The 25,104-nt window shown below is 44.3% G+C and overlaps 1 protein-coding gene across 1 annotated transcript in view; it reads right to left on the reverse strand.

Annotated features, from left to right (window-relative positions):
- Window positions 1–25,104, reverse strand: part of CAP2 (cyclase associated actin cytoskeleton regulatory protein 2) — a 154,942-nt gene that overhangs the window by 124,676 nt on the left and 5,162 nt on the right. The window contains exons 2-3 of the mRNA XM_004593130.3: window positions 14,373–14,494; window positions 10,025–10,125 (exon numbers count right to left, since the gene is read on the reverse strand). Coding sequence (XP_004593187.2) covers window positions 10,025–10,125; window positions 14,373–14,493 — 222 coding nt within the window. The 5' untranslated portion in view covers window position 14,494. The remainder of the gene's footprint in view (window positions 1–10,024; window positions 10,126–14,372; window positions 14,495–25,104) is intronic.

A 25,104-nucleotide genomic window follows, 5' to 3' on the forward strand; every position in this document is an offset into this window, starting at 1 on the left:
CAAACAATAACCTAAATGAAATCAGAATGTAAAGAGGTCATTACTTTTGGACAAGGTATTAACGCTGAAGCAGCCTCCGGGCAAGTAACTGAGTTACCCTGAAACCCAGATAGAAAACAATAACAAATGTTCCAATTACTGCATATTTTTGAAAAGAAGGAAAGACAGGGGAGAAATGACAAAGGCAAGGAAACAGGTCAGTGAGCCTGACACAGACTGAGCTACGGAGAGACACGGCAACACAGCGCTTTTGTAAGGAGGAAGGACATTCGTGCAAGGCTCCATCCAGCTTCTCCCAGGCACAGAGGACAAGATACTTAGGGTGGTATAACCACCAGAAGTTGTGGGCATGCTCACACTGTTGTCCTTACATATGTCTGCTGCTCATTTTGCTTCCACCAGTGAACAATGAACAAAGAACAGAAAGGGAGAGCCACCTGGCACTCTACAGGAGAAGAGAATTAAGTCACAGCCATGGCCATACAGCCACTCACGGCCAACTCGGAAGGAACACCTGGAGTTTCTTCCCTCCATTGAGTCCTGAGCTCCAGATAGCATGGTGACGCTTTGGGTTCAGCAATGTTGGTTAAGGTTCCAGGAAGTCAGCTCCGTCTGACTTACTCAACCAAAGAATTCAATTGCCCCTAAAGAATTTGCTACTGAAAACAAACCAGTGAAGGCTAATTTTATTGTAGAGGCTCTTCCTCTTCCTGCTTAAGTTGTTAGTATAGGCAATAACAAGTGACGCAAAGAAGTGAAAGAAACAGGATACACTGTAATTCCTCTACATTATTGTTGCTCATTTCTTTACACTTGAAATTTGACAATGTAAGATTTGGGCAAAATAAAGAAATAACAAAACTGAGATTACTGTTTTAAAGTTAGTTTAAGTTCTTTTTTTGTCTCAATAGCTAAATGTTTCAAATCAAACAACATCACCAGAAATCTATAAGAAAAGAAGTTTTTGGTCTGGAGAGATCTGAAATAAGAGTGTACTGGAAGCAATAGTTTTTGTACTGGAAGCAATAGTTTTTTTTTCAATAGTTTTTGAAAAATGTTGATGTTTTTAAGCTTTGTTACCAACACATTACTAAATGTAGAATACATTTTTAACACCTTGCAACAAACACGGAGGAATGTATAGAGTTATCATTTCCATATAATTACAGTCTCCTAAAGAAAAGGATGATTCCACATTAGCAGGTGTGTGACTAAATTAATTAATAAGATTAAAATATTTAAGGAGAGACTCATCTTCTAAGAAGAATCTGGACAGAATTTAATTTGGGACTAAGTAGACCCAGAATTAGGCATTAAAAGTGATCATATTTTCTCTCAACCCCTAAGACATCTAACTTAAGAAGCTGTAATTTCTGCTCAGAGAAAAGTCAGTATTAATATTTGTTAAATATTGTCTTAAAGGTGATAGGAAAAAAAAGTCATTGAAGGTATAAAAGCTAGAAAGGAAGTGGTAAAGCAAATACTGTTTACAAAAAATTAAATACCTAGAAGACCCTGGGTAATCAATGAACCGAAGCTACTCTAAATGTCCAGTGGGCAACTGAAATAGCCAGAGAAAATCAGTACAAAGAAATCAGTAACATTTACTGAACAACCTTTCTAGAGACTCTGCTGCTGCCTGGCCAGTAGATCTCTGTGGTCCTTCAACATGGGACTCGTCCAACTGAAGGTTCCTTTTCTGCAGAGGAGGGAAAGAATATGGAAGGAAGGAAGAAAAGGAAGCAAAGAAGGAAAAGGGAGGGAGAGAGGAAGGAAGGAAAGAAGGAAGGAAGGAAAGAGGGAAAGTGGGAAAGGAGAGAGAGAGAGGAGACAAGGAAGGAAGGAAGTAGAGAGGGAGGGTGAAAAAAAAGAAATAGCAGGAAAGAATGGAGGACTAAGGATGAAAAGAATGGTGGGAGGGAGAAAGCAAAGCAAAGATAGAGAGGCAGCAGGAAAGAAGAAAAAGGAGCGTGCAGCTGGAATGGATGAATGCCGAGTGCTTCTTTATTTAAAAACCCTACCACTGACGGCTAAGACAGCCAGAGGGGAGCTGCTTGTTTTAAAGCCTGGCCTATCCCCAGAGGCAGAATTCTTTCTGTAAGTCAGGTTTTGGATCTCTGTCATCTGGAGAAATTCAAAGATACACAGATCTTTTGGGTTTGCCACTGCCAAGATATTTGGTGTCTAGTTATAATCAAAATAAATGTTCAAATTAAAACAGTTAGCTGGAAACTGGAAGTGGATGGGAGGACCCACTTGGCTGAAGGTAATTTGGACAGCCACGAGAGTGGTGCGGAACCAGCTGGTTTTGTGAGTCAGCCCCAAATCAGGACTTTCAATAATCCAGGGATGAGGACTGGGGATCCTGCATAGAACCAAAGTATGAAGTGTCAAGTTTCTAATGAGTTCATGTTACCAATGCATGTTTTCTAAATTCAAAAACAGAAGAATACAGACAAAATCGGTAAAGTGAAAACACTCAGACATCTGCGTGCTCTCTAGTTCCAGCGAGAATGTCCTTGGAAAGGAAGAGAGGATGCCCTGGAGATCGAAGGATGGACTCGCCAAGGGAGGGTCTTGGTGCCAATAGGCAGATTTTCTCCAAAACCATGGTGAAGTGGCAAGGATTTAATCTGTAGGGAATCCTTTCTCTGGCCTGATTCTTACGCTTATTTCTCATGGGGTTTTCCCTGGCATGGCTCAGGATGCACCACAGTAACAAGGAAACCATTGGAAGTCCTTCAGCTGGAGCCCCCTTGCCCCTCCTACTTTAAGGCTGAGGCCACGGGTGAGTCACTGGCCTGGACTGGGACAGGCAGAGGCTCTGAAAAAAAATGGTCATGCCTTGTGGAGCAGGACCAACGACAAGACTAAGGTCACGCTGTAGAAGGCAGAGCTGGTGCTAAAATCTACATTGCAGTTGTTGGTGCTAGGCAGAGAATGGGCTGCTTCTCATGCTGCAACTCTCGGAACACATGACCTAGCCAGTAGGGCATAAAATGAACAGAACAGTTTGTAGATGGTTTCAAGAGGTAACAAAGGTTAGAGATAGCCAGTAATGTGATTGTCATCAACCAAAAATGAGGCTTTACCAATTGTCTAAGCATGTCTGTCCTCTAGAGTACCTGAGAAAACAGGACATAGGACATTGCCTTGTGTGGCATGTGATACAATTACAATGTGTTCTGTGCACTTCACACATAGTTGGGTCTTATCGCCCAGTGGCTCAAACTGTGATTCTCACATAAAAAAAATATATATATACATACATATATATATGTGTGTGTGTGTTTACATATATATGGAAGAGGAACACACGGAGAGATAGAGTGCTCATTCTCTGGCTCATTCCTCAAATGTCAGTAACAGCTGGGACCTGGGCTGGGCCGAGGCCAAAGCCACTAACTAGGAAACTCAATGCAAGTCTCCTGTTTGGGTAAGAGAGATCCAACTACTTGAGTCATCACCTCCCAAAATGCACATTAGCAAGAAGGTAAAGAATCAGGATCTAGAATCATGAGCCAAACCAGGTACTTTGATGTGCTATGAAGCAGTCTTAACTGCTAGACTAAGTGCTTGTTCCCCAGAATATTTCATTAAACAAGATTCTGCTTATTATGATTCATATAATATTCATATAATATAATCATTTTCATATTATGTACTCATGTATAATAGTATTCACAAATAAAAGGAGATTTTTAAGGTTTCTTTTAGCCAAGAACAGCGAGAATGTGGGGAATGGGGAACCCTACTCCACTGCTGGTGGGATTGCAGGCTGGTGCAGCCTCTATGGAAATCAGTATGGAGAACACTCAAACAACTGAAAATCTGCATATCATATGATCCAGCAATACCACTCCTAGGAATATATATCCAAAACACCTGTTACACCAGAAACCAACATGCACCCCTATGTTCACAGCAGCACAATCAGTAATTGCAAAAACATGGAAGCAACCGAAATACCCATCAGCAGAAGACTGGATAAGAAAGCTATGGTTCCTTTACTCCATGGAATACTACTCAGCTATTAAAAAAAAAAATGCATTTCTTTGTGGCCAAATGGGCCCAACTGGAAACCATAATGCTAAGGGAAATGAGCCAATCCCAAAAGGTCAGATATCCTATGTTTTGCCTTAATATAATAAGGTACCAAATCTAAAAATAGTACCTGTAAATTGTATATTATCACACCTCCAAACCGTCTGCACTACACGCAATAAGATCTTGTCATGCAACCTATGAATCAATAATTAATGAGAAACAGATTGCAAAATAAGAAGAAAATGTAAACTCTACAAATCTCCAAAAAGGATTTCGGTGAGGAACAGCTATGATTTGAAGTTCTTTAATAATTATCAAGTCACTGAATAGTGTCTTTCAATGCTTGAATACTTTTTTTGGCCTGATCCAGCTCTGCTTCCAGCTTTTTGTTTGCCTCCCCCTGATGACAGGAAATATCTTCCAATTCTGAGATTCGTTCTTCTGCTTGCTTCATTCTATTTTGGAGACTCTCCACTGTACTTTTAATTTGCTCTACTGTGTTCTTAATTTCTGATATATCAACCTTGATTTGCTTTATTGCTTCCTTAAATTCTTTGAACTCTTGCATGAGCTTCTCATTTTTTGTCAGAAGCTTTAAAATGAGTCTTATGAATTCTGTGTCCCCCATTTTCTCCATGTCTTCCTCAGTTAAAGGCAAACGGGAAGAACATCCCAGTAAAATGACAACAGAAGACTAAACCAATGAACAACCCATTCCTAAAATGACAGGACCAAAGTACCATCCATACATATTAAACTATGAATGCAAATGGCTTAAACTCAATCAAACGTCATAGATTAGTAGATTGGATTAAAAAACAAAACACATCTGTTTATTGTCTGGAGGAGACACACTTCACCAACAAAGATCAGTGGAAACTATATCGCATGGGTTTTGTTGTTTTCTGTTGGTTTCATCTCTTCAAAACACTTTCTTCTGATTAAATCATTTAATGACTTATAGATCATGCAGTGGCATCATTTTCTTCAAGAAGTTTCTTGATTTTAATTTCTTCAGCTACATGTTAGTCATTTAATAGCATGTTATTTAACTTCTTGGTGTTGTTAATTTCTTTTTTCTCCCAGATGTTGATTTTGTTTTGTGGCTCTTCATTTAAGGGGATGTATAGTAGCTGTGTAATGGAGACTGTCATATCTAGTAAAATGTCATTTAACTTCATGGCATTGTAAATTTCTATTTTTCTTTGTATTATTGATTTTATATTATTACTTTTCATTTAAGGGGATGTACAGTAGCTGTGAAATGGGGACTAACATCCAGATGTGAGGATGCAGTGTAGTATGCATTTCTACTTCCAGACAAAGATGGGCTTACAATGAAACTGTTTACTAAATGATAATAGGATTCTAGACTCTCTGCCATTGTCCATGCCCACAATGATGGACATATGACTGTGTATGAAGAACTATACTTTAGTAATGATATAGAGGGACTAGGTGTGGGGAGGGTATTAGGGAGGGGATAAGGCAATATGGAACTGTATCATCAAATGATAATAATAATAATAAAATGTAAAAAAAATATAAATAAAAAAATAATTATCAAGTCACTTAGAAGTAGATCTGAGATTTGTCCCATACACTATAAGTAATGATAGGACAGCCTTGTTTAAGTCAGAAACCCCTCCCCTAAATCACATTAGTCCACTTTTGGATAAATGGTGTTCAACCAAAGCCTTGGGTTTATGTAGGCGCAGTTTCTAGAAATTCCTTTCTTTGGGCTATATTTGCCCTAAACATTTATAATCAAATCACACATTGGCCATGCTTTTCTGAAAGGAGTGCAAGCTGTGTCGGTTTCCTGGGCTTGAAGAGTAGTTTAAATAAGCCATTTGGTTTATGCTGCATACAAGAAAGATTTTATAAAATCTAATCTTTTCTAAACCTGTTATGTTCTTTGGTCAGCAGAGCTTCCTAATTGTAGCTATTAGTTCTCCTTTTTTTGTGGTCTGCTCTGTAAATAGACTATTGAGTGTTCAGTAAATTAAACCCGCCCAGCAGCCAACACATTGAGACAGACGTTAAATCATAGCCTGGCGGTCCTTGTTCATTATTAGTATCTGTGAAACAGCTTTTATGCACAGGGACAAGATTTAGCACGACACAGACTTGTGTTATTCTCAAGTTTCCATACTGTACAATCAGGTATGTGAGGGTTTTTTTTTTTTCTCCCAAAGCAACAGGTGTGTTCTTGGAACAAAGTTCAACCCCTCATTTCTGGCTTATATGAGAGGCAGCAGCTGCAAGCTTAATGCCAGTGACACATGGTTCTATAAGAGAGAAAAAATAAACTACTTGTTCAAAGTATTAAATAATGGGCAGATGGCCTATAGTTGCTTGTACTTTTCTTTGTGTGGGAGAATCAGGGCCTAAACCTTCAGATGACAAGTGTTTCTCCCTCTCTGCTTCTTTCCTTCTTTATTTGTCTTCATTCTTTATTTTCTCTTTCCTTCTTTCCCCACTTCCTTTTTTTTTAATTCCATTAAAAGAAAAAACTAGTGAGAATAGAAACTTATGTAAATAGTACGTACTCATAATGGAGTCTATTCTTTCCTTTGAGTTATACTATATACAGGTTGATGAATGGAGAAAAGAAAAAAACTTCATTTAAGTTACATTGGATAACTCGTTTTGCTCTAAAAGGAATTTAAAGGACTGTTAGTGATGTAATTTAAAGAGTTAGAATGTAAATCCAACATTAAAAAGATTTATTTTTATATGAAAGGCAGATTTTGTAGAGAGAAGGAGAGAGAAAGAAAAAGATCTAATCTCTGGTTCATTCCCCAAATGGTTACAGCTGGAGTTGAGTTGAACTGATCAAAAGCCAGGAGCCAGGAGTTAGCCGTTAGCTAACTTTGGCTAACTTCAGCGACTGTCCCCCCTTATTTACTTATCTATCTATTTATTTATTTAACAATCGGTAGTTCCACAGACATACCTACCAGAAGGAAGAACCTGTTTTTCTTAGAAGTGGCAAACAGTCACACTGCAGTGAAGTGAAATAAGTGACTCTCTAGCTACAATCTTAGAAATTCTGGTGTAGCTGGAGTCATTGGGGCCCAAAGATTGGAGGTTGGGTGTTGCTTATGTTGACTAACTGGGGGTGGGGATTAAAGACAGAAGCTCCTTAGCATTTTTCCAGAAAACACCAAATCACCTTTCTTCAAGAATCAGAATTGCTGTGTTTATACTAAAATTCTTTTCCCAGCATTGTCTTGTGACTGGGAATTTTATAGGTAGACGGATCTGAAATTCAATTCTCCGTGAGGAGTAAAGTCTGATGAAAAAGAAGAACCTGGCAGTAACTTTTTTCCTCAAGTTTTTTCATTGGTTAACCTATTACATTTGATGTCTTTTAAAGGTATGCTAACAATGGCTAAACTCAAGGATGATGGCAATATTTTGGAAAGTACAAAAAGTGTCAAAACCTGGGAGATGGCTGTAGCTGAACTTTTAAGGTCTCTTCCCATCCAGAAATGGGAATGCCACATCTTTGCTTTCCCAAATTCTTGACTCATATTTTATGTCTTTGCTTTCCTTCAGTTACACTTTTCTTTTTTCTTTTATATTGTGGTAAGACACACTTAGCATCGAATTTATCACCTTAGTTCAGAACTGTTATTAGTCTCCACACTGTTGTACAAAAAAAATCCCCCATACTTTTCATTTTTTTTTTAAACTTTCAACACCAAAACTCTGGCCCCATTATACAATAGGTCCCCCCTCGCAACAATCTTCTCTTCCTTGAGTCTTGACCACCTCAACTATGCCGACCCAAACAGCACTGATGGTTTGGTGTTTGTTTTCTGTTTTATTTACCTGGGTGTAATATCTTAAGTTCACTCATGCTGCAGTGTATGAGCAATGCAGTGGAAACAAGGCTACAGGACGTCTTTGAGACCTTGCCATTGGTTTTGGGTGGTACATATCCAGAAGTGGAATTACCGGACTGTAGGGTCCTTCACGTTTCACGTTTGGGAGCCATCAGTTTTTCTCACTATGGCTAAGCTATATATATATATTTTTTTAAAGATTTATTCATTTTATTACAGCCAGATATACACAGAGGAGGAGAGACAGAGAGGGAGATCTTCCATCCGATGTTTCACTCCCCAAGTGAGCCGCAACGGGCCGGTGCGTGCCGATCCGAAGCCGGGAACCTGGAACCTCTTCCGGGTCTCCCACGTGGGTGCAGGGTCCCAAAGCATTGGGCCGTCCTCAACTGCTTTCCCAGGCCACAAGCAGGGAGCTGGATGGGAAGTGGAGCAGCCGGGACTAGAACCAGCGCCCATATGGGATCCCGGGGCTTTAGCCGCTAGGCCACGCCGCCGGGCCCTAAGCTATATATTTTTAAAGATTTATTATTTATTTACTTTTATTGGAAAGACAGATATACAGAGAGGAGGAGAGACAGGGAGATCTTCCATCCGATGATTCAATCCCCAAGTGACCTCAACGGCTAGAGCTGTGCCGATTAGAAGCCAGGAGACAGGAAATTCTTCCAGGTCTCCCATGCGGGTGTAGGATCCTAAGGTTTTGGGCCGTCCTTGATTGCCTTCCCAGGCCACCAGCAGGGAGCTGGATAGGAAACGAGGCTGCCAGGATTAGAACTGGTGCCACTATGGGATTCTGGCGCATTCAAGGCGAGGACTAAGCTATTTTTCATTCCCTCCGACAGTTCCTAAGGGTTCTGATGACTCCACACCCTCACCAATACTTGTTTCTGCTTCCTTGATAGCAGCCATTTCAAGGGGTGAGGCCCACCTTAAGGGAAGAAAGAGGATGCTGGGGACTTAGATCAGCCAGAGGATCTTTTCTAAAACATCGATCGAAGGGCTCCCAGGGCGCTGCCTAGTGTTGTGTCTTGTCACGGCATGTTGAGGAAGACTGACTGCCTTGCTTTGGCTGAGAAGGCGCTCCTGAGCTTCTGCCCCTTGCTGTGTCTGTCCTTGCTCACCTTCTCACTGAGTCCTGGCTGAGCTTGGGCCTTCCTCTAAGCTGTAGCACTCTCCATGTCCCTGACCTGGAGCTCTCCTGCTCACCTCACTACACAGCTCCCTGCTTTTGTCCACCCGTGTCTTCGCTTACCTGTTGCTTCTGCAGGTGCCTCAACAATGGTTCTGTTCTAGGAATTTTCTGTATCATGATCCTGCTTTCTTATATTTTTGACATACTTACTACCTGATTTAATATATACACTAGAGTGCTGCAAAGAGTTTGTGGAAAATGGGATGAAAAGGTTTGTTTGGCTTTGGGGAGAAAAGTTTTTGAAAGCAAGCAGCAGGGCCCGGCGGCGTGGCCTAGCAGCTAAAGTCCTCGCCTTAAAAGCCCCGGGATCCCATATGGGCGCCGGTTCTAATCCCGGCAGCTCCACTTCCCATCCAGCTCCCTGCTTGTGGCCTGGGAAAGCAGTTGAGGATGGCCCAATGCTTTGGGACACTGCACCCGTGTGGGAGACCTGGAGGAGGTTCCAGGTTCCCGGCTTCGGATTGGCGCGCACCGGCCCGTTGCAGCTCACTTGGGGAGTGAATCATCGGATGGAAGATCTTCCTCTCTGTCTCTCCTCCTCTCTGTGTATCCGGCTTTCCAATAACAATAAATCTTAAAAAAAGAAAAGAAAAAAAAAAAAAAAGAAAGAAAGCAAGCAGCAGGTTTTCCTAAGCCTTTTTTTTTTCTCCCATGAACTTTTAGAAAGTCTCTTGTCTACTGTTTGTTTCCCAAGTTATGTTCAGGCAGGGCAAGATGTGGCCTGTCTTACTCGCACTCCCAGTTTCAACAACAGAGCCTCCCAATATGTTCTCAGGAGGTGTTACAGGAATGACAAAATGAACAAATGAATGGTGCAAGCGGAAATTTTAGCCATCACATGCCCAACTGGGATAAACAACAAAGCGAGAAGACAATGGTAGGCTGCTCGCTCCAAACGCTCCCAGGAAAACGGGCAGAAGGTACTCACATGGGTCTCTACATCCCCAGCCAGGATCCTGCTGTTCTTTAAAAACTCGGCCACCATGCTGTTCATCAGCTTATCGAAGGCTTCCACAGAGGGAGCCACACCTAGGGAGAGGAGGATCGGGTTATTCTCTAGTGGTTTAGTGCAAAGCTGGGGGCAGAGGGCGGTGTGGAGTGGGAGTTGGGGGGAGGGGAAGGGTGCACTGCTATGGGTAATGTGTGAGTTTAGCATCATCCATGCCACTCTTCCTAGTCCTTCCCTGAAGTATTCCTTCACTCAGTCCATGCTGAGTCCTCACAGGCCTCAGTGGCTCAAGAAGATGCTGTTTTTCCGCACTTCATCCTTCTGAGTAAGGACCATCCCCTGGGTCAGTTCACTCAAGTCTCCATCCAACCCGGGAGATGAGGCAACACGGTCATGGTGGTGCTGTTGAGACCTTGCAGAAGCAACAAGCACATGACTGGACCGATGTTACAGAGCTAAGGAAAACAAACCCAGTCAGAGTTAACGGCGGGAGTGTACTGCCTTCTATGTCACCCGCCCAGGCACCACGACACCTTCGAGTTACTGAGCAGGATAACGGAAAGGTTGGAGTGGACTCTGGGCTGGAGGTAAAGTTGATCCCACTCATTTCATGCCTTTTTCACTTCCTAGGATGGGGGGAGGAAAGAAGGCAGTGAAGGGGATGAAATGCCTGCTGAGCCAACACATGGAGGGATTTATCTGCCGGATGCCTGCAGCAGCTGAAACAGAGAGCTCAGCCGATGAGCTCTGCAGTGTGTCCCTGCTTTTAAATTCCTGATGGGTTTGGGGTGGGGGGAGTTATTCCTGACTTCACCATCCCTCCCACTGCCTGCTTCCCCAATACGGAGAAACAGCAGTACAGGCTATTAAGATCCAAACCAAATCCTAGGATTGCCTTTCTCATCGTGCACAAATGGACCGGTCAAGTGCTCCAATCTGTCGGATAAAGCTTCCTGCCTTTTTCTTGCTCCCAGCTGCCCAGTTCCACAGGCCGAGGGCTAAGGGCAAGAACTCCCCTCTGCTCCTCCACTCTCACTTAGAGGCAGACTCGCAGAGCTGAGCTGCTTCGTTCAAAACACTGGCGTGCCAACTTGGGTTCCATAAAATGGGGCACAGAGCTGGAGATTCCTTGCGAATCCCTTTGGAACCAGATAACAGGTCTGTTGCTTCAGGAGAGACCCGAGAGGCTCTGTGGAGTATTGAAAACAGGAGACAGCTTCAGAGATGTGACAGAAATGCCTCTACCTCACAGATAAAATAGATTATGTTTCTAATTTGCTTCCATCGCTCTGCTCTGCCCACATCTCCTCCAGGCATCCTTTCATGGTCTGTCTCCCCAGACTGCATCCTTTGAGCGTCCCTTCATCAAAGCATTTTGAGGCTCTGAATAGTACAATATATTGAGAGCAAAGATGCTGCGGGCTTAAGGGGTGTATGAGATTCATCTGAGACTTCACTGCACCCAGCATGGTGCTTGTCCCTTGGCAGGCGTGTAAAAATAGTTTTCAACAGTTCTGTTGAACTTGCCTGATGGTCAAGGGGAAAAAAAAATCCCACATCCCAAAGCATGTTCACCAGTATCATAATAGGGCTGTCTTTGCATCTACACCCATAATGCCTTTCCTTTTAAAAGGTTTAAAAATTAAAAAAGAATAATAATAAAAGCTTGCAATGATAATATTTATATTTAAGCTGACGTGATGTTCTGTGCATAAGGAGTCATTGAGTATTTAAAGCAACATCAAAGCTATCTAAGAAAACACAGACATGATACTGCTCAGACATAATGGCATGTCTAAGCCATTCAGACATTTTACTAATTATTCTACTTACGAATTCGAAAATAGGATAATGAGTTGTCAGCTAAGCTGCCTTAGAAGACCTTTGTTTTGGTAACTGATCTGGAGTTAAAGCAGATTGATTTAAACAGGTAACTATTTTAATTCTGTGTCTTCTAATGTTATTTAGAAAATCATTCTTTTTTCCCCCAGAAAATTTCCCTTGAAAAAAGTTGCAATAAAAGAAAATACCACACATGGTCTAATACATCTCTGAAGAAGCAAGCTCCAAATTACTGCAAAAGATTTTCTGGTTTTTACTCAACAACGCTGCACAACCTCCTGGAGGCTGGAAGTTAATGTTATCTGTTCACAGGTCTTCTATTTGTGGGGTCAATTTTAGAGAATCGTCTTTAATCACCCCTGGGGTGTCATGAAGCAAGGTTACTGAGGAGGACGGAAAAACATTGTCTTCAAAGACGAGTTCCTGAAACTCAGACACCAACCAGAGGTTTAAAACCAAAGAAGGCTCAGAAGGACTGTGTTATTGCAACAATATAGGGGGAACAGTGCAGGGGCGGGGAGGGGAGCAGGAGCAGTGCAGGGACAGGGAGGCGAGGGGGAACGGTGCAGGGGCAGGGGGGAACAGTGCAGGGGCGGGGAGGGGAGGGGCAACAGTGCAGGGGCGGGGAGGGGAGCGGGAACAGTGCAGGGGCGGGGAGGGGAGGGGGAACAGTGCAGGGGCAGGGGGGAATAGTGCAGGGGCGGGGAGGGAAGGGGCAACAGTGCAGGGGCGGGGAGGGCAAGGGAACAGTGCAGGGACGGGGAGAGGAGGGGGAACAGAAAGGATGGAAGGGGAAATCCCTGAGCCCATGGAACTCATGAAAAAGAAAAGTTAAAAAAGAAAAAGACTTAGAGAATGCAATCATAGTTGGGTTTCATTAATGGGCAAAATCTATGGTCCCTGGCAGCCTCCCTTTGAACTACACCACTTTGCCTCCATTCAAAGCATTTTAATTTTCATTTTATTTGGGGAAAGCCCGATGGCATATGAAGTTAGCGACCCAAATGGAGTGGTTCCACCAGTAGAACACCTGCTACCCCACCAGCACAGTTGTGCTCACACAGTAGCTTCTGTCCCACAGCTTGCGGCACAAGGCCTGGCTCCAGTATGCCTGAAATCCGAGCTGCTCCACTCTAGCCTTCCCCGGGAAAGCCTTTTTGAAGCCTTCTTTTCCCCAATGCTCTCCTCGGCTCTCCTAAGCCTGAAGAGACTCGAAGTGGGTCAGATAAGAAGGAAAAGCACCAGTGACAAGAACAGACTTTCCATATCAAAGATAGGCCGCCTGCTGACATTTGAATTTCAGATAAGCAATGAATAGATTTTTAGAATAAGTATGTGGACTATAGCCCATACGATATTTGGGACCCACTTATTAAAAAAAAAAAAAGAAAAACCACCTGTTCTCCATCTGAAATTCAAATTTAACTGGATATTCTATACTTTCATTCAACTGCAATTTTACACAAAGAGTTGAAAAAATGTTTGTAAGAGAACTTGGAGTTTGCCCACAGAAACTTCTCTTGAAGAAGCAGCTGATTTTCTAAACTTCCATAATTTTTAAAAAGTCTCTTCCTGAAGAATCGTAACAGCCACATGGTTTCCAGAGCGTATCTGGTTCGGAGGAGGCAAAAGTGAAACCCCTGGAGGTGGCCATGTCACCTCATTGTGCCTTCACATCAGACCACCTGCTCTCGAAGCTGCAGTGGTAAACGTAACAGCTTGTTTAAAATCTTCACGATGCTAACTCCTTCCAATTCACATTCTTTTGCTTTTACAGAACAAGTAAGGTGTTTTTTTTTTAAATTTTTTCTTCTTACTTTCTGTTTCATAGTTTTGCAGTTTCTCCCCTCCCTGTTGTCTTCTGTGTTTCACACTAATCTCCAGCTTTCATCTTGACTCCAGCGTTCTGCCCTTGATGTGTGTCATGACACAACAGGCATGCGCGATGGCAGAGTCTAGCATTTTGTTGTCCAGGTATATTTGACAGTCTGACTGGGGACCTACTTGTGTTCAAATGTAGAGAGGCATACAGCATTTCTTTGATTCCTGGCACTCTGGTCTCCTTTACAGCATTCATTGATGAGATTACAAGTGTATATTTATTTACCTTTATATCTTTTAATTTTGCATTTCCAATTTACATTCCAATCCAGAACATTCTATCCTCTCTTGGCAGATATTTGGTTAGTCTAGCTAGCGGTTGAGAATGCTGCAGCAGTACAAACATTAGAATGAAACACGAAAGGCATTAGGACCTTCATGGGCAGAGACGCTGGTCATTTTTGTGGAGTTTGATTCCTCTCTTTCCCTTTTTCAGGGATGCCTGGGATGCCTGCATGCCATTGTGTAGTTCTGGTTCAGGTCATGGTCGCATATAAAGGAAGGAGCAGAAGCGCTGAAGATAGTAGCGGGGGACGCGTCAGGAGAACGAAACGACGGGAGCAAAAATGAAGCGACCTGGCAGAGTGAAGCCTGTGGCCCTTACCTCCGTTGACACCGTTGACTTCGCCGCAGTGGCCGGGAGGCCGGTGGCACTCCGCGGACAGCTGCTCCAGCCGGCTGACCGCTTGCTCAAGTCTCTCCATCAGGCCCTGCATGTCGGCCATTCTGCAACAACAGGCACACAGAGAGCGCGTGAGCATCGGGAGGATGCGCAAACCAACAGTGCGCAGGACACGCTCTGACGGCTCCGACTGCCCGGAGAACAGGTGCGCACATCAGGAAAGGGCGTGAAACTCACATGCTAAATTTGATGTTTGCTCAGCGGTTTCTGCAACCACTGAACAATAAGACACAAACATCATCCCTCTGTAGCACTGTCAAGTGCTGGCGTGGGAGCCTCCAAAGGTACTTCTAAGCGCGTACGCAAAAAAGAGAATTTCAAGATTATTGTGTTGCAAAAACTGCTCGAAATCAGTGTGTACTCTTTTTCATAATTTGCATTTTCCAGAATTTTGAAGATTCTTTGTATATATGAATTTCTATTGACAGGAGAGAGTGTGTGTGTGTGACAGAAAGACAGAAAGAGACAGAAAGATGTATCTTTCATCTACCGGTTCATTCCCCAAATACCCACAGCAGCTGAGTTAGGCTGAAGTCAGGAGCATCCGGGTCTCTCTCGTGTGGGTGGCAAGGAATCAACCCAGTACTACACCAGCAGGAAGTTGGATTGGAAGCAGAGTAGCTGAGACTCAACCTGGGACATCCAGTGGTGGATTAGCCTGCTGTGTTACAACACCTACCCCAGTGGTGGCAATTCTGATTCCGCTAAGTCATGGGAGCACATTTTAATAATTCCTGTTAATTCCTGCTGTTAAAGTATGAGTTCTTCTTCATTCATACTTTGTTTCCACTTCCGCTGAAGTATGCCAAGTTATCAGCACCCTGAAGGATTTTTTATTTAAAATGTGATTTTCTTTTTTGTAAGGCCTTTTTTTTTTTTTAAGGACAAATTTAGCGAAGTCTGGAAATAGAATCTTCAGTTCCCTAGTACTTTTCGGTTAGAATAAACAAAGATTAAAACGGTTGTGGGAGTTTAGGATAGAAGCGGAGCTTGGCATCCACTTTGCCTGGTTCCAAATGGATACTTAACTAGAGGTGTGTAACTGGGCCTAGCACTCACATTTGTGTGCTTCGGAGGGGTGGAACCCAGTCTGACCTGTCCATGCCCACAGGAGCCAGCTCCTGGATACCACAGCCCTGACTACATTGGCTTCTGCCTACTTCTGGTGTCTATGGTTACATGGTATCCATGGTTCTTCTTATTCTTTAGAACTTGTCACAGGTGAGCATTTGGTGCAGTGGTTGAATGATGCTTGGGATGCCTGCATGCCAGCTTCCAAGCCAGCTTCCTGCTGGTGCGAACCATGGGAGACAGCAGTTGGTGGATCAGGTAGTGAGGTTCTTGCCCCCTTTGTGGAAAAACCTGGTGGAATTCCAGGCTGCTGCCTTTGGTACAGCCTTGGGTGTTGTAGGCATTTGCTAAAGGAGCTATAGAATGGGAGATCTCTATTTCTTTGCCTTTTAAATATATAAAGAATTTTTAAACATTGAGCGGAAAGTGAGCTTTTTCATTGGCTGGTTCACTGCCACCCCCACCCCGCCCAAGTGGCTACAATGGCCACATTTGGGCTGAGCCGAAGCTGGGAGCACAGAATTGCATTAGGTCTTCCACAATGGTGGCAGGGCGTCAAGTACTAGGACCAGCTGCTCTTGCCTACCCAAGCATGTTAACAGGGAGTTGGAGTGGAAGTGGAGCTGCTGGGACTTGAACTATCCTCCTGTGCCACATCTCTCTCACTCTCTCACTCTCTCTCCCTTTTAAACAATGATCTTCCCTTCTCAGCAACAGAGGAGCGGCTAGATATTTCTGGAACCCAGACCCTGCTGTCCTCAGCACAGGCAAGTCCCACTGTTCTAACAGGCATCGATATATGTATTTTTTCTTTTGGCTGCCAACCAGCCACCGCGTCTGTCTTCTGTATTTTGTAGACCATTCACTTGGAACTTAGGCACAATGACAGGGGTGACCAACGTTTTAAAGAAGGTAGTGATCTTTATCAGATGGTGCTGTGTCCCCAGTCAGCTGGTCACCAGACTGGGCCGGGGGGGGCGGGGATGCTGGCTCCTCCAGAAAGTCACCTCTCCTAAAACTGCCATCGGTTACTCTCTTTCAAAATATAGAGCAGTGTGCTCTGTGCGGCTCCCATCAGCAGCTAATCCTAAGGGGATTCAGAATTAGAAGGCTCTCATTTATTCTTCCTCTCCTCACATCAGAGCATTTACTTTCATTGAAACAGAAGAGGAGAGGGAGAAAAAAGAGAAAAGAATTTAATGGAATCCTTTACGTAATCTCTCTGCAAGGGCCTTGAGTATCCTGGGGCGTGGGGGAAGGCTGTTTGCAAAGTGACAAAAGCCCCTCCATTCTTTTAATAGCTGTCCAGCTGTTCGCAGTTATCTCTGTTCCCTGCCACTCCACCTGCCAAATGTTACCACAGTGGCCCTTGTCCATGCAGGAACAAAAAATGTCTTTGCCTGGTTAACCAGTTCCCACCCCTTTACCATGGAGAGCTTGCAGGCCACGCTGCCGGGGAGGCCTGTCACGTTTCACTTGCTCAGCCTCCCGGACAAGCCCCAGATGGACTGAAAGCATTCAGTGTGCTGAGACTGAGTGAGCGGGGCTGGACAGATGGGGGAGAAACAGTCTGAGTGCCTCATGGACGTCACCTCTTATAAAATCAGCATGAGCAAGACTCTCGAGAGATGGAAATTGTATAGCTCCTGTGAGGAAGCTCAAAGATGCCTCTGGGTTTCATGCTGTAGAAAAGTTTCTAAGAAAAAATAACTCAGGCAAAAACAGACTAAGCCAGGATATACATTAGCAGTCTCAGGAGGCTGATGGAGTCCGAGATAGTCATGCCCTCCCCTCTGGAAATAAATTATTTCTCTCCCTCTTGAGTCGCTCTTATTCTCTGCATCTCTCATTCCCTCTGTGTCTCATTTGTGTCTTGCGGTCACTCCTATCTCTTGCTGTGTATTTGTCTCTCTTTCCACCTCTCGTGTCCCTCTCATCTCCTCCTCCCTCTGCCTCTCTCTCTCTCTCCAGGCACGCCCTCAGCTGTTATCCTGGCTCTCAAGAACAAGACCAGAGCTGCAGATCCTCTAAATTCTTTCCAGGCAATGCCATCCTTTCAAAGTACATCTGGCCAAGTTTTGTTGGGAGCCAGAGATGAAGACCCAGGCTAAGGAAATGTACAGGGCAGTCAAGGCAAACACAGACTCTGAAGTGAGAGTAAAGAATGAGACAGGAATAGGTACCCAGGAGCTTGAGCCAGGGTACCAGGATAGTAGAGGGTAAGATGAGATCGCTGGAGTAACATAGACTAGAATCAGATGAGGAGCAGAGACACCAAATCCAGGGATGGAGAATCCAAAGATGGAGCCAGATGGTCCAGCTCCAACATGGCATCCCAAGCATCCTGTCACCTGATCCTACCAAAAGACAGCCGCAGGAGAAGTGAGCAGAACCTACGGCTCACAGAAAGAAACATCAAACACAGCCCAGAATGTAGGGCATGTGGAAGGAATCAGAGAATTCATTGCATTTCACAACTGCCTTTTGAAGATCTGTCTTAGGAAACCATATGGGAGATTCATGGGAGATTCATGGGAGATACAGGCAGTTGGTATTCTCTTGTACCTTGTGGCATTCTGGGATCAAGAAAGTATTTTTGTGGGAGAAAAGATAGTTGTCATTGTTTACATTTTTTTTTTTTGTCCCATTGGTCATCTCATCGTCAAAGTACAGCTGCTGAGCTCCAGACACTGTCCAGTTTTATGTCCAATGTCACACCCATGATAAATTGACATTTAGAACATAACAGAGACTTTCTTTTTTTTAAAGATTTATTTATTTGTTTGAAAAAGTTTCAGGACGAGAGGCAGAGATTGAGGGAGACAGATCTTCCATTAGCTGGCTCCCTCCTAAGATGCCTGGAACAGCCAGGGCTGAGCCAAACAGAAGCCAGGAGCCAGGAGCCAAGACATTTCGTGTGGATCTCCTAAGTGAATGGCAGGGGCCAAACCCTTGGCTAGCTTCTGCTGCTTTCCCAGGCACATTAACATGGAGCAGGCGTGGAAACGGAGCAGCCAGGGCACAAACTAGCATCCACACCGGATGTGAGCGTGTTAGGTGGTGGTTGTATCTGGTATACCATGAAACCAGCCCTTATTTTTTTTTCTAGCAGTTCCCAGAAATGGAACATCCCAAGAGAGGGGATGAGCCATGATGCTGGATGGCTTCTTCCCACCTGACAGAACAGATGTGCTATGGAACCTAAATTTATACCTGACTCTCGAGCTGAGGGGACGTTGGGCAAAGAGCTTCACTTAGCTGCACTTCACTTACCACCTGTACACAGGGCACAGGTACACAAAGTCTGGCACATGGTCAGTGAACAACAGGTTGGCTGCTACGAAGACATCCCACCTCATGGCACTCTTAGTCTCTCAGTGGGATGGTTACACATGGGAAAAGCCCGAGAGAGTTTCTAGTGGGCAGACACGACTTAGTCTTTTTGCCTCAATCCATGCACTTCTTCCTCCACTAAGACAGGGGTTTACCCCAAGTGGTTTTTTGTTTGTTTGCTTGTTTTTGTTTTTTTTTAAAGATTTATTCATTTTATTACAGCCAGATATACACAGAGGAGGAGAGACAGAGAGGAAGATCCTCCGTCCGATGATTCACTCCCCAAGAGAGCCGCAACGGGCCAATGCGCACCAATCCAAAGCCGGGAACCTGGAACCTCTTGCGAGTCTCCCACGCGGGTGCAGGGTCCCAATGCATTGGGCCGTCCTCGACTGCTTTCCCAGGCCACAAGCAGGGAGCTGGATGGGAAGTGGAGCTGCCAGAATTAGAACCGGCGCCCATATGGGATCCCGGTGCGTTTAAGGCGAGGACTTTAGCCGCTAGGCCACGCCGCCGGGCCCATACCCCAAGTAGTTTTACAACTCTTCTTTTCACCAGCTCTTAGCAAGAGACACACACGTCACCTCTACAGAACCAGTTTCAGAAAACAACACTCCTCCGTCTCTCCTATTTTCTTTACCTTATCCATCCTGTGCTCAATAATTAAAGAGTCTGAAAAGCCTTTAAGCAGTTCCATCTAGCTGATAGAACACTGGTACCTTATGGCACAGCTAACGCTGTGATAAGCCCAAAATAACAGCCCATTTGTCTGTGTTGAGTACTTGGGATCTGCAAAATATACCAGCCAATTAAAGCACTTCCTTGTGGGTTCTTGTCTGTTAGCACGTGCCACCCAAGAAGACCAGCCCAAGCTTTCCACAGCCTGGGGTTCTACCTCATTCTTCTTCATATCTTCCCATGAATCCCCCACGGTGCCATATACCTAGAGAATTCTGAAAGTGTTTTTCATTGACTAGTTAATTGGCCATCCACTGCCTTTTCCTTGCCTGCCCAGTCACTGGCACAACTCAAGATCAGGCTGAATGCCAGGTTTTTGTAGGAGCAATTTCCACTTAAAACACAAGTCTGCTTGGGTTTTTACCCACATGGAACCACAGAGACTTCCTCCCATGATTTTAAAGAGCTCACTTGCTCCCACGAAAGTCAACTTTGGGCTTTGCCATGGCTCTTTTTTCATTAGGGTTTCAAAAAAAAAATTTAACAACATAGACTACTCCTTGTTTAGAGTTTTGTCTGTATTTGACAGCAAGTACATGAAACAAGGACAGCAGAATGCTCTTTGGACAACATGGTTCGTGTTAACAGATGTGTCTTCCAGGTTTCCTGCAGGCTAGCTCACAGCACATCTCACTAGGCCACAGATGAAGTCATGTCTGCATTGAAAGTTTCTCCCCTGATTCTCTAAGACAGACGAGAAAAATTGTGAGCCTAAGAATAAATAGAAAATAGATCGGAAGTAACAGCAAGATGTTGAAGACTAACTTTTATTCACAATGAGGCTGTGCTACTATCCTGTCTGTAAACTTTCTGCAAAAAATAACATAACACCATACTCCAGAATTTAAAAATGTGTATGCCATATGGGATCCTGGCGTGTGCAAGGTGAGGACTTTAGCCACTAGACTACCATGCCGGGCCCGAGAAGTTTTCATAGCTCTGAGAAGTTGTGGATTTTTTTTTTTACTCCAGGGTTGAGAAAATCTTTCCAAGGTCTATTGGTTGACAAACATCACCTTTGTGCATCTACAGACCCAGGAACATGCTGCAAAGCTTGACCAGGAGATTGGTCCAACCTGTTCTACTTTCCAGCCTCTGATGAGGCATTCAGCATCCCCTGCTGGCTTAGATGAGCTGCCTATCATGTCCCCATTGTGCACCTGGACATGCTGTCCACTGAACAGGCATCAGCAACTGAGGAAACCCAGTCCCGACACACACACTCCAAGACTGGACCACATGTCCTGTGATTTTCCTGTGGCCTGAGTCTGAGTATAGTTGAGGAGTTCCTCAAGAAACCTCACCCCGGGGCCCAGCGGCGTGGCCTAGCAGCTAAAGTCCTCGCCTTGAAAGCCCCGGGATCCCATATGGGCACCGGTTCTAATCCCGGCAGCTCCACTTCCCATCCAGCTCCCTGCTTGTGGCCTGGGAAAGCAGTTGAGGACGGCCCAAAGCTTTGGGACCCTGCACCCGAGTGGGAGACCCGGAAGAGGTTCCTGGTCCCGGCATCAGATTGGCGCGTACCGGCCCGTTGCGGCTCACTTGGGGAGTGAATCATCGGACAGAAGATCTTCCTCTCTGTCTCTCCTCCTCTCTGTATATCCGGCTTTCCAATAATAATAAAATCTTAAAAAAAAAAAAAAGAAACCTCACCTGGGATGATCTCAGACTTGATTCTTGCATGCACCAGCCAGTTCAGGGTCGCCTGTGGTCTGTAACTTGCACTGGCTAACACACACACCTGTGGATGCAGCTACCTGATCATTTCTACCCCAGCCTCATATCTCATGTGAACCGTAGTATGGCTCAGCCTAGCCAGCCCACCACAGACCTGGTTCTCACACACAGCAGCAGGTGCTGAGGCCTAGCTAAGGTGACCCCCCCCAAGAAACCCACCATGCTTGCCCCCAACCCTGGTCTTTGCATGTGCCAGCCTCTGCTGCAGCCTAGCCAGGCCCAGCCCAGATCCCATCAGGCTCTTGTACACAACTGTGGATGCTGTGGCTTAGCTCAGTTTGCACCATCCCCAGACCTGGCCCTCATGTATGCTGACAGGTGCCACTGTTTTGTCCAGCCTGGCCCAGCTCCAGCCCTGTTTCTTGTGCTCACCAGTGATAGTTACAGCCTAGCAGTTCCCTGTCAGGCATGTTCCCAGCCCCCAGATCTCATACCTGCCATGGGCACTACGGTCTAGTCTGACATGTCTTGCACCCAGTCCTGGCATTTGTCAGCTGGTGCTATGGCCTATCTCAACTGTCCTGCACCCATTCTGGCTCTTGTCCGTGCCAGTGGGTGCGATAGCCTAGCCCAGCCTGGCCCGCCTCAGACCGGCCCAACCCTAACCCCAGCTCTCACACACACCAGTGGAAGAAGAAGCCCAAAACGGGAGTCCCTGAAGTTCCCCTACCTGGCTCACTTCCAGCCTTGGGTCTTGCATGTGCCAGCAGGTGCTGTGGCTTAGTCTAAGATGGTGGGCTCCTAGTCTTGGCATTCGCCAACAGGGATTACAGCCTGGTTTAGCCTGGTCCATCCTTAGTTCCAGCTTTTGCCGTTGGATGCAGCAACCTAACCCCGTGTGGCCCACCACCAGCCTTCTTGTGAACAGGTAGAGGCTGTGGCCCAACCTGACCTGGCCTGTACCCTGTCCTGGCTCTCACTCATGCCAGTGTGTGCTGTGGACTGACCCTGCCCTGGCCCACCCCCAGAAAACTTGCTAATTTAAAGATAAGAAAAATATGTAAACAGACATTTTCCCAGAGAAGACATGCAGTCAACAGCATGTGTCAAGATGCACATTAGGGGCCCGGCGGCGTGGCCTAGTGGCTAAAGTCCTCGCCTTGAAAGCCCCGGGATCCCATATAGGCGCCGGTCCTAATCCCGGCAGCTCCACTTCCCATCCAGCTCCCTGCTTGTGGCCTGGGAAAGCAGTTGAGGATGGCCCAATGCATTGGGGCCCTGCACCCGAGTGGGAGACCCGAAAGAGGTTCCAGGTTCCCGGCTTTGGATCGGTGCGCACCGGCCTGTTGCGGCTCACTTGGGGAGTGAATCATCGGACGGAGGATCTTCCTCTCTGTCTCTCCTCCTCTGTGTATATCTGGCTGTAATAAAATGAATAAATTTTTTTTAAAAAAAGCAAAGAAAGATGCACATTAGTAGAGATGCAAATCCAAACTTCAGTGAGATGTCACATGAGGGCATTAGGGACCATGTTATCAAGTAGTTCCTGTGAGGATGGCTATTATAGACAACCACAAGCATGGAGGATGGTAGAGACTGGAGTTCTAAAACATCTCTGGCATATCAACCAGCCACTACACTCCTCAGTCCCTACTCTACAGAAACAAAAATGTGTATCTGCACGAAGGCTTGTATGCCAGTGTCACAATGGCTTTATTCACAGTCGTCCCTTCCTCCATGGGAACCCAGATGTACATCAAACTGAAGAACAAATCAACAAAATGTGGCGTACCCATACCCTTGGAAAGGAATGGAGTAGAATAAGATGGCATAATATTAAGGACCCTCAAATGCGTGATGCTATGCAAGACTCAGCCACAGATCAGCATTTTATTCATAATCAATATTCAGAAATGGCTGGGGTGGAGAGACCCAGAAAGTAGGCAAGAGGGTGATAAGGAGATAAGGAAGAAGAGTGCAAATAGGTACCAAGTGTCTAGTTGAAGGTGTGGGCATGACATAAGAGTGGTAACAGAGTTTTGCAATAAAATAAATACATGAATAGCTACCAAGTTGTGTGCTTAAAATGGGTGATTTCATAGTATGAAAAATTGTGCCCTAAAAAGCTTTGAGAATTATGATTTTTTTGTTATCCATTACTAACCTTTAATTTAATTGATCATGTACTTTAGTTTAATGTATAAAGATCCTGTAGAAAATGATAATATTGTGTATTAAGACATTCCTGAATTAGGACAAAATGGCTGCTGTATATTTACAATACAAAGTTCTGAGTTAAATACCATCCTTAATGCTGGGGACAGACTGCAACCCATATTCCATCAGGTGCAGGTGGTGTCCACATCATCAGAGTGATCAAGAGAAGTTTTCTTGGTGTATCCCTTTCATCTCAGCACAGTGCACATAGAGTTGAATATTGCTATACATTTAGACTGCTGTTCTGATTGTATTTATCTTTTTCCTATATCATTTAGAACTTTCTTTTCCTGAATGAATTTTTGCTGCTGTGAAACAGCTCTGATGAACACTAAATATTAAATTCAGTCACCTGGATTGTACATATTTGCAGATTTAACAAATATTAGGGAAATTGAAAAAGATATGTAGAATTTTGTCAGTCTTCTGCCAAGCACGAGTAGTGAAGATATCTGCTACGTTGATTTTGTAAACACATCTAGTCAAGAATTAGGATTTCAGTCATTAGCAGTTATCTATGCATTCACAGAACTTCTAAAAGTTCCAGGATCACCTGAAAGGGATCTTTATTAGTTTCAAGATAAATAAAGTCATGTGTGGGATTCTGAGAACTTCACTATGATGGACAATGCTGCTCAAGTCCCAGGCTCATCCCCTACCACAGTGCATGCGCATGGCCCAAAACAGACCAGCAAAGGCTTGAAAACTGAACTGATGCTGGAATCACTGACCACAAAATCCAAGACAGAATGGCCTTGATAACCTGATAAGGCAAAAGAATGGAACATTTCCCAAAGGCTTCAGAGTCCCACAAGGTAATATCCAAAATGTCTAGAATTTAACAGAAAACATCTGACCTCTGAAGGGCTAGGAAATATGAGCGATCCTCAATCAATAAATGCCAGCCTCAGGTGTTGAGCTTATGAGATGGACTTCTCATAGCTAATTTCAATATGGTCAAGGAGATAAAGGTAAATACTCCCCAAGTCAATGGAAAGATAGAAATTCTCAGTGGAGACAGAAAAACTATTATAAACAGGTGAGGATTCTAGAACTGAAAAATAAACGAATTGAAATAAAAAGTGCACTGGATAAGCTCAACAGCAGATTGGGAATGACAGTGAGTGTCCGTAAACTTGAAGCAAACCATTTTCAATTTGAAGAACGGAGAGGAAAAAAACCATTGGAAAAAGAATGAACGCACACCAAAAGGCATGTGGGATCACATTAAAAAGTCTAGCATTAGGAGGGGAAAAAAAAAAGTCTAGTATTACTATTATTGGAGTCCCAGGAGAGGAATGAGATTGAGATAAAACATATTGGAAGTAACAATGACCAAAAACATCCATAACTTGGTGAAAGCCACATTGTTACAAATAGCAGGTGGGCACACACACATCTCATGATGAGTGCCTACAAGGAGAATAATAAGAGTAAAGGCAAAACTGCCAAAAAAAAAAAAAAGAAAAGAAAAGAAAAAGAAAGAAAGAAACATGATGGGTTCTCACGCCCTTTGAGAGGCACCAGAGCTTCAATTCTTAAATGCACTCCCTACATGCAGGCAAACAGTGACTAGAGCTATGTCAATCCAGTAACTGGTTCACTGACCAGCCTGAAA

This window comes from Ochotona princeps, chromosome 1, assembly GCF_030435755.1.
Source record: "Ochotona princeps isolate mOchPri1 chromosome 1, mOchPri1.hap1, whole genome shotgun sequence".
In the NCBI taxonomy this organism is placed as follows: Eukaryota; Metazoa; Chordata; class Mammalia; order Lagomorpha; family Ochotonidae; genus Ochotona; species Ochotona princeps.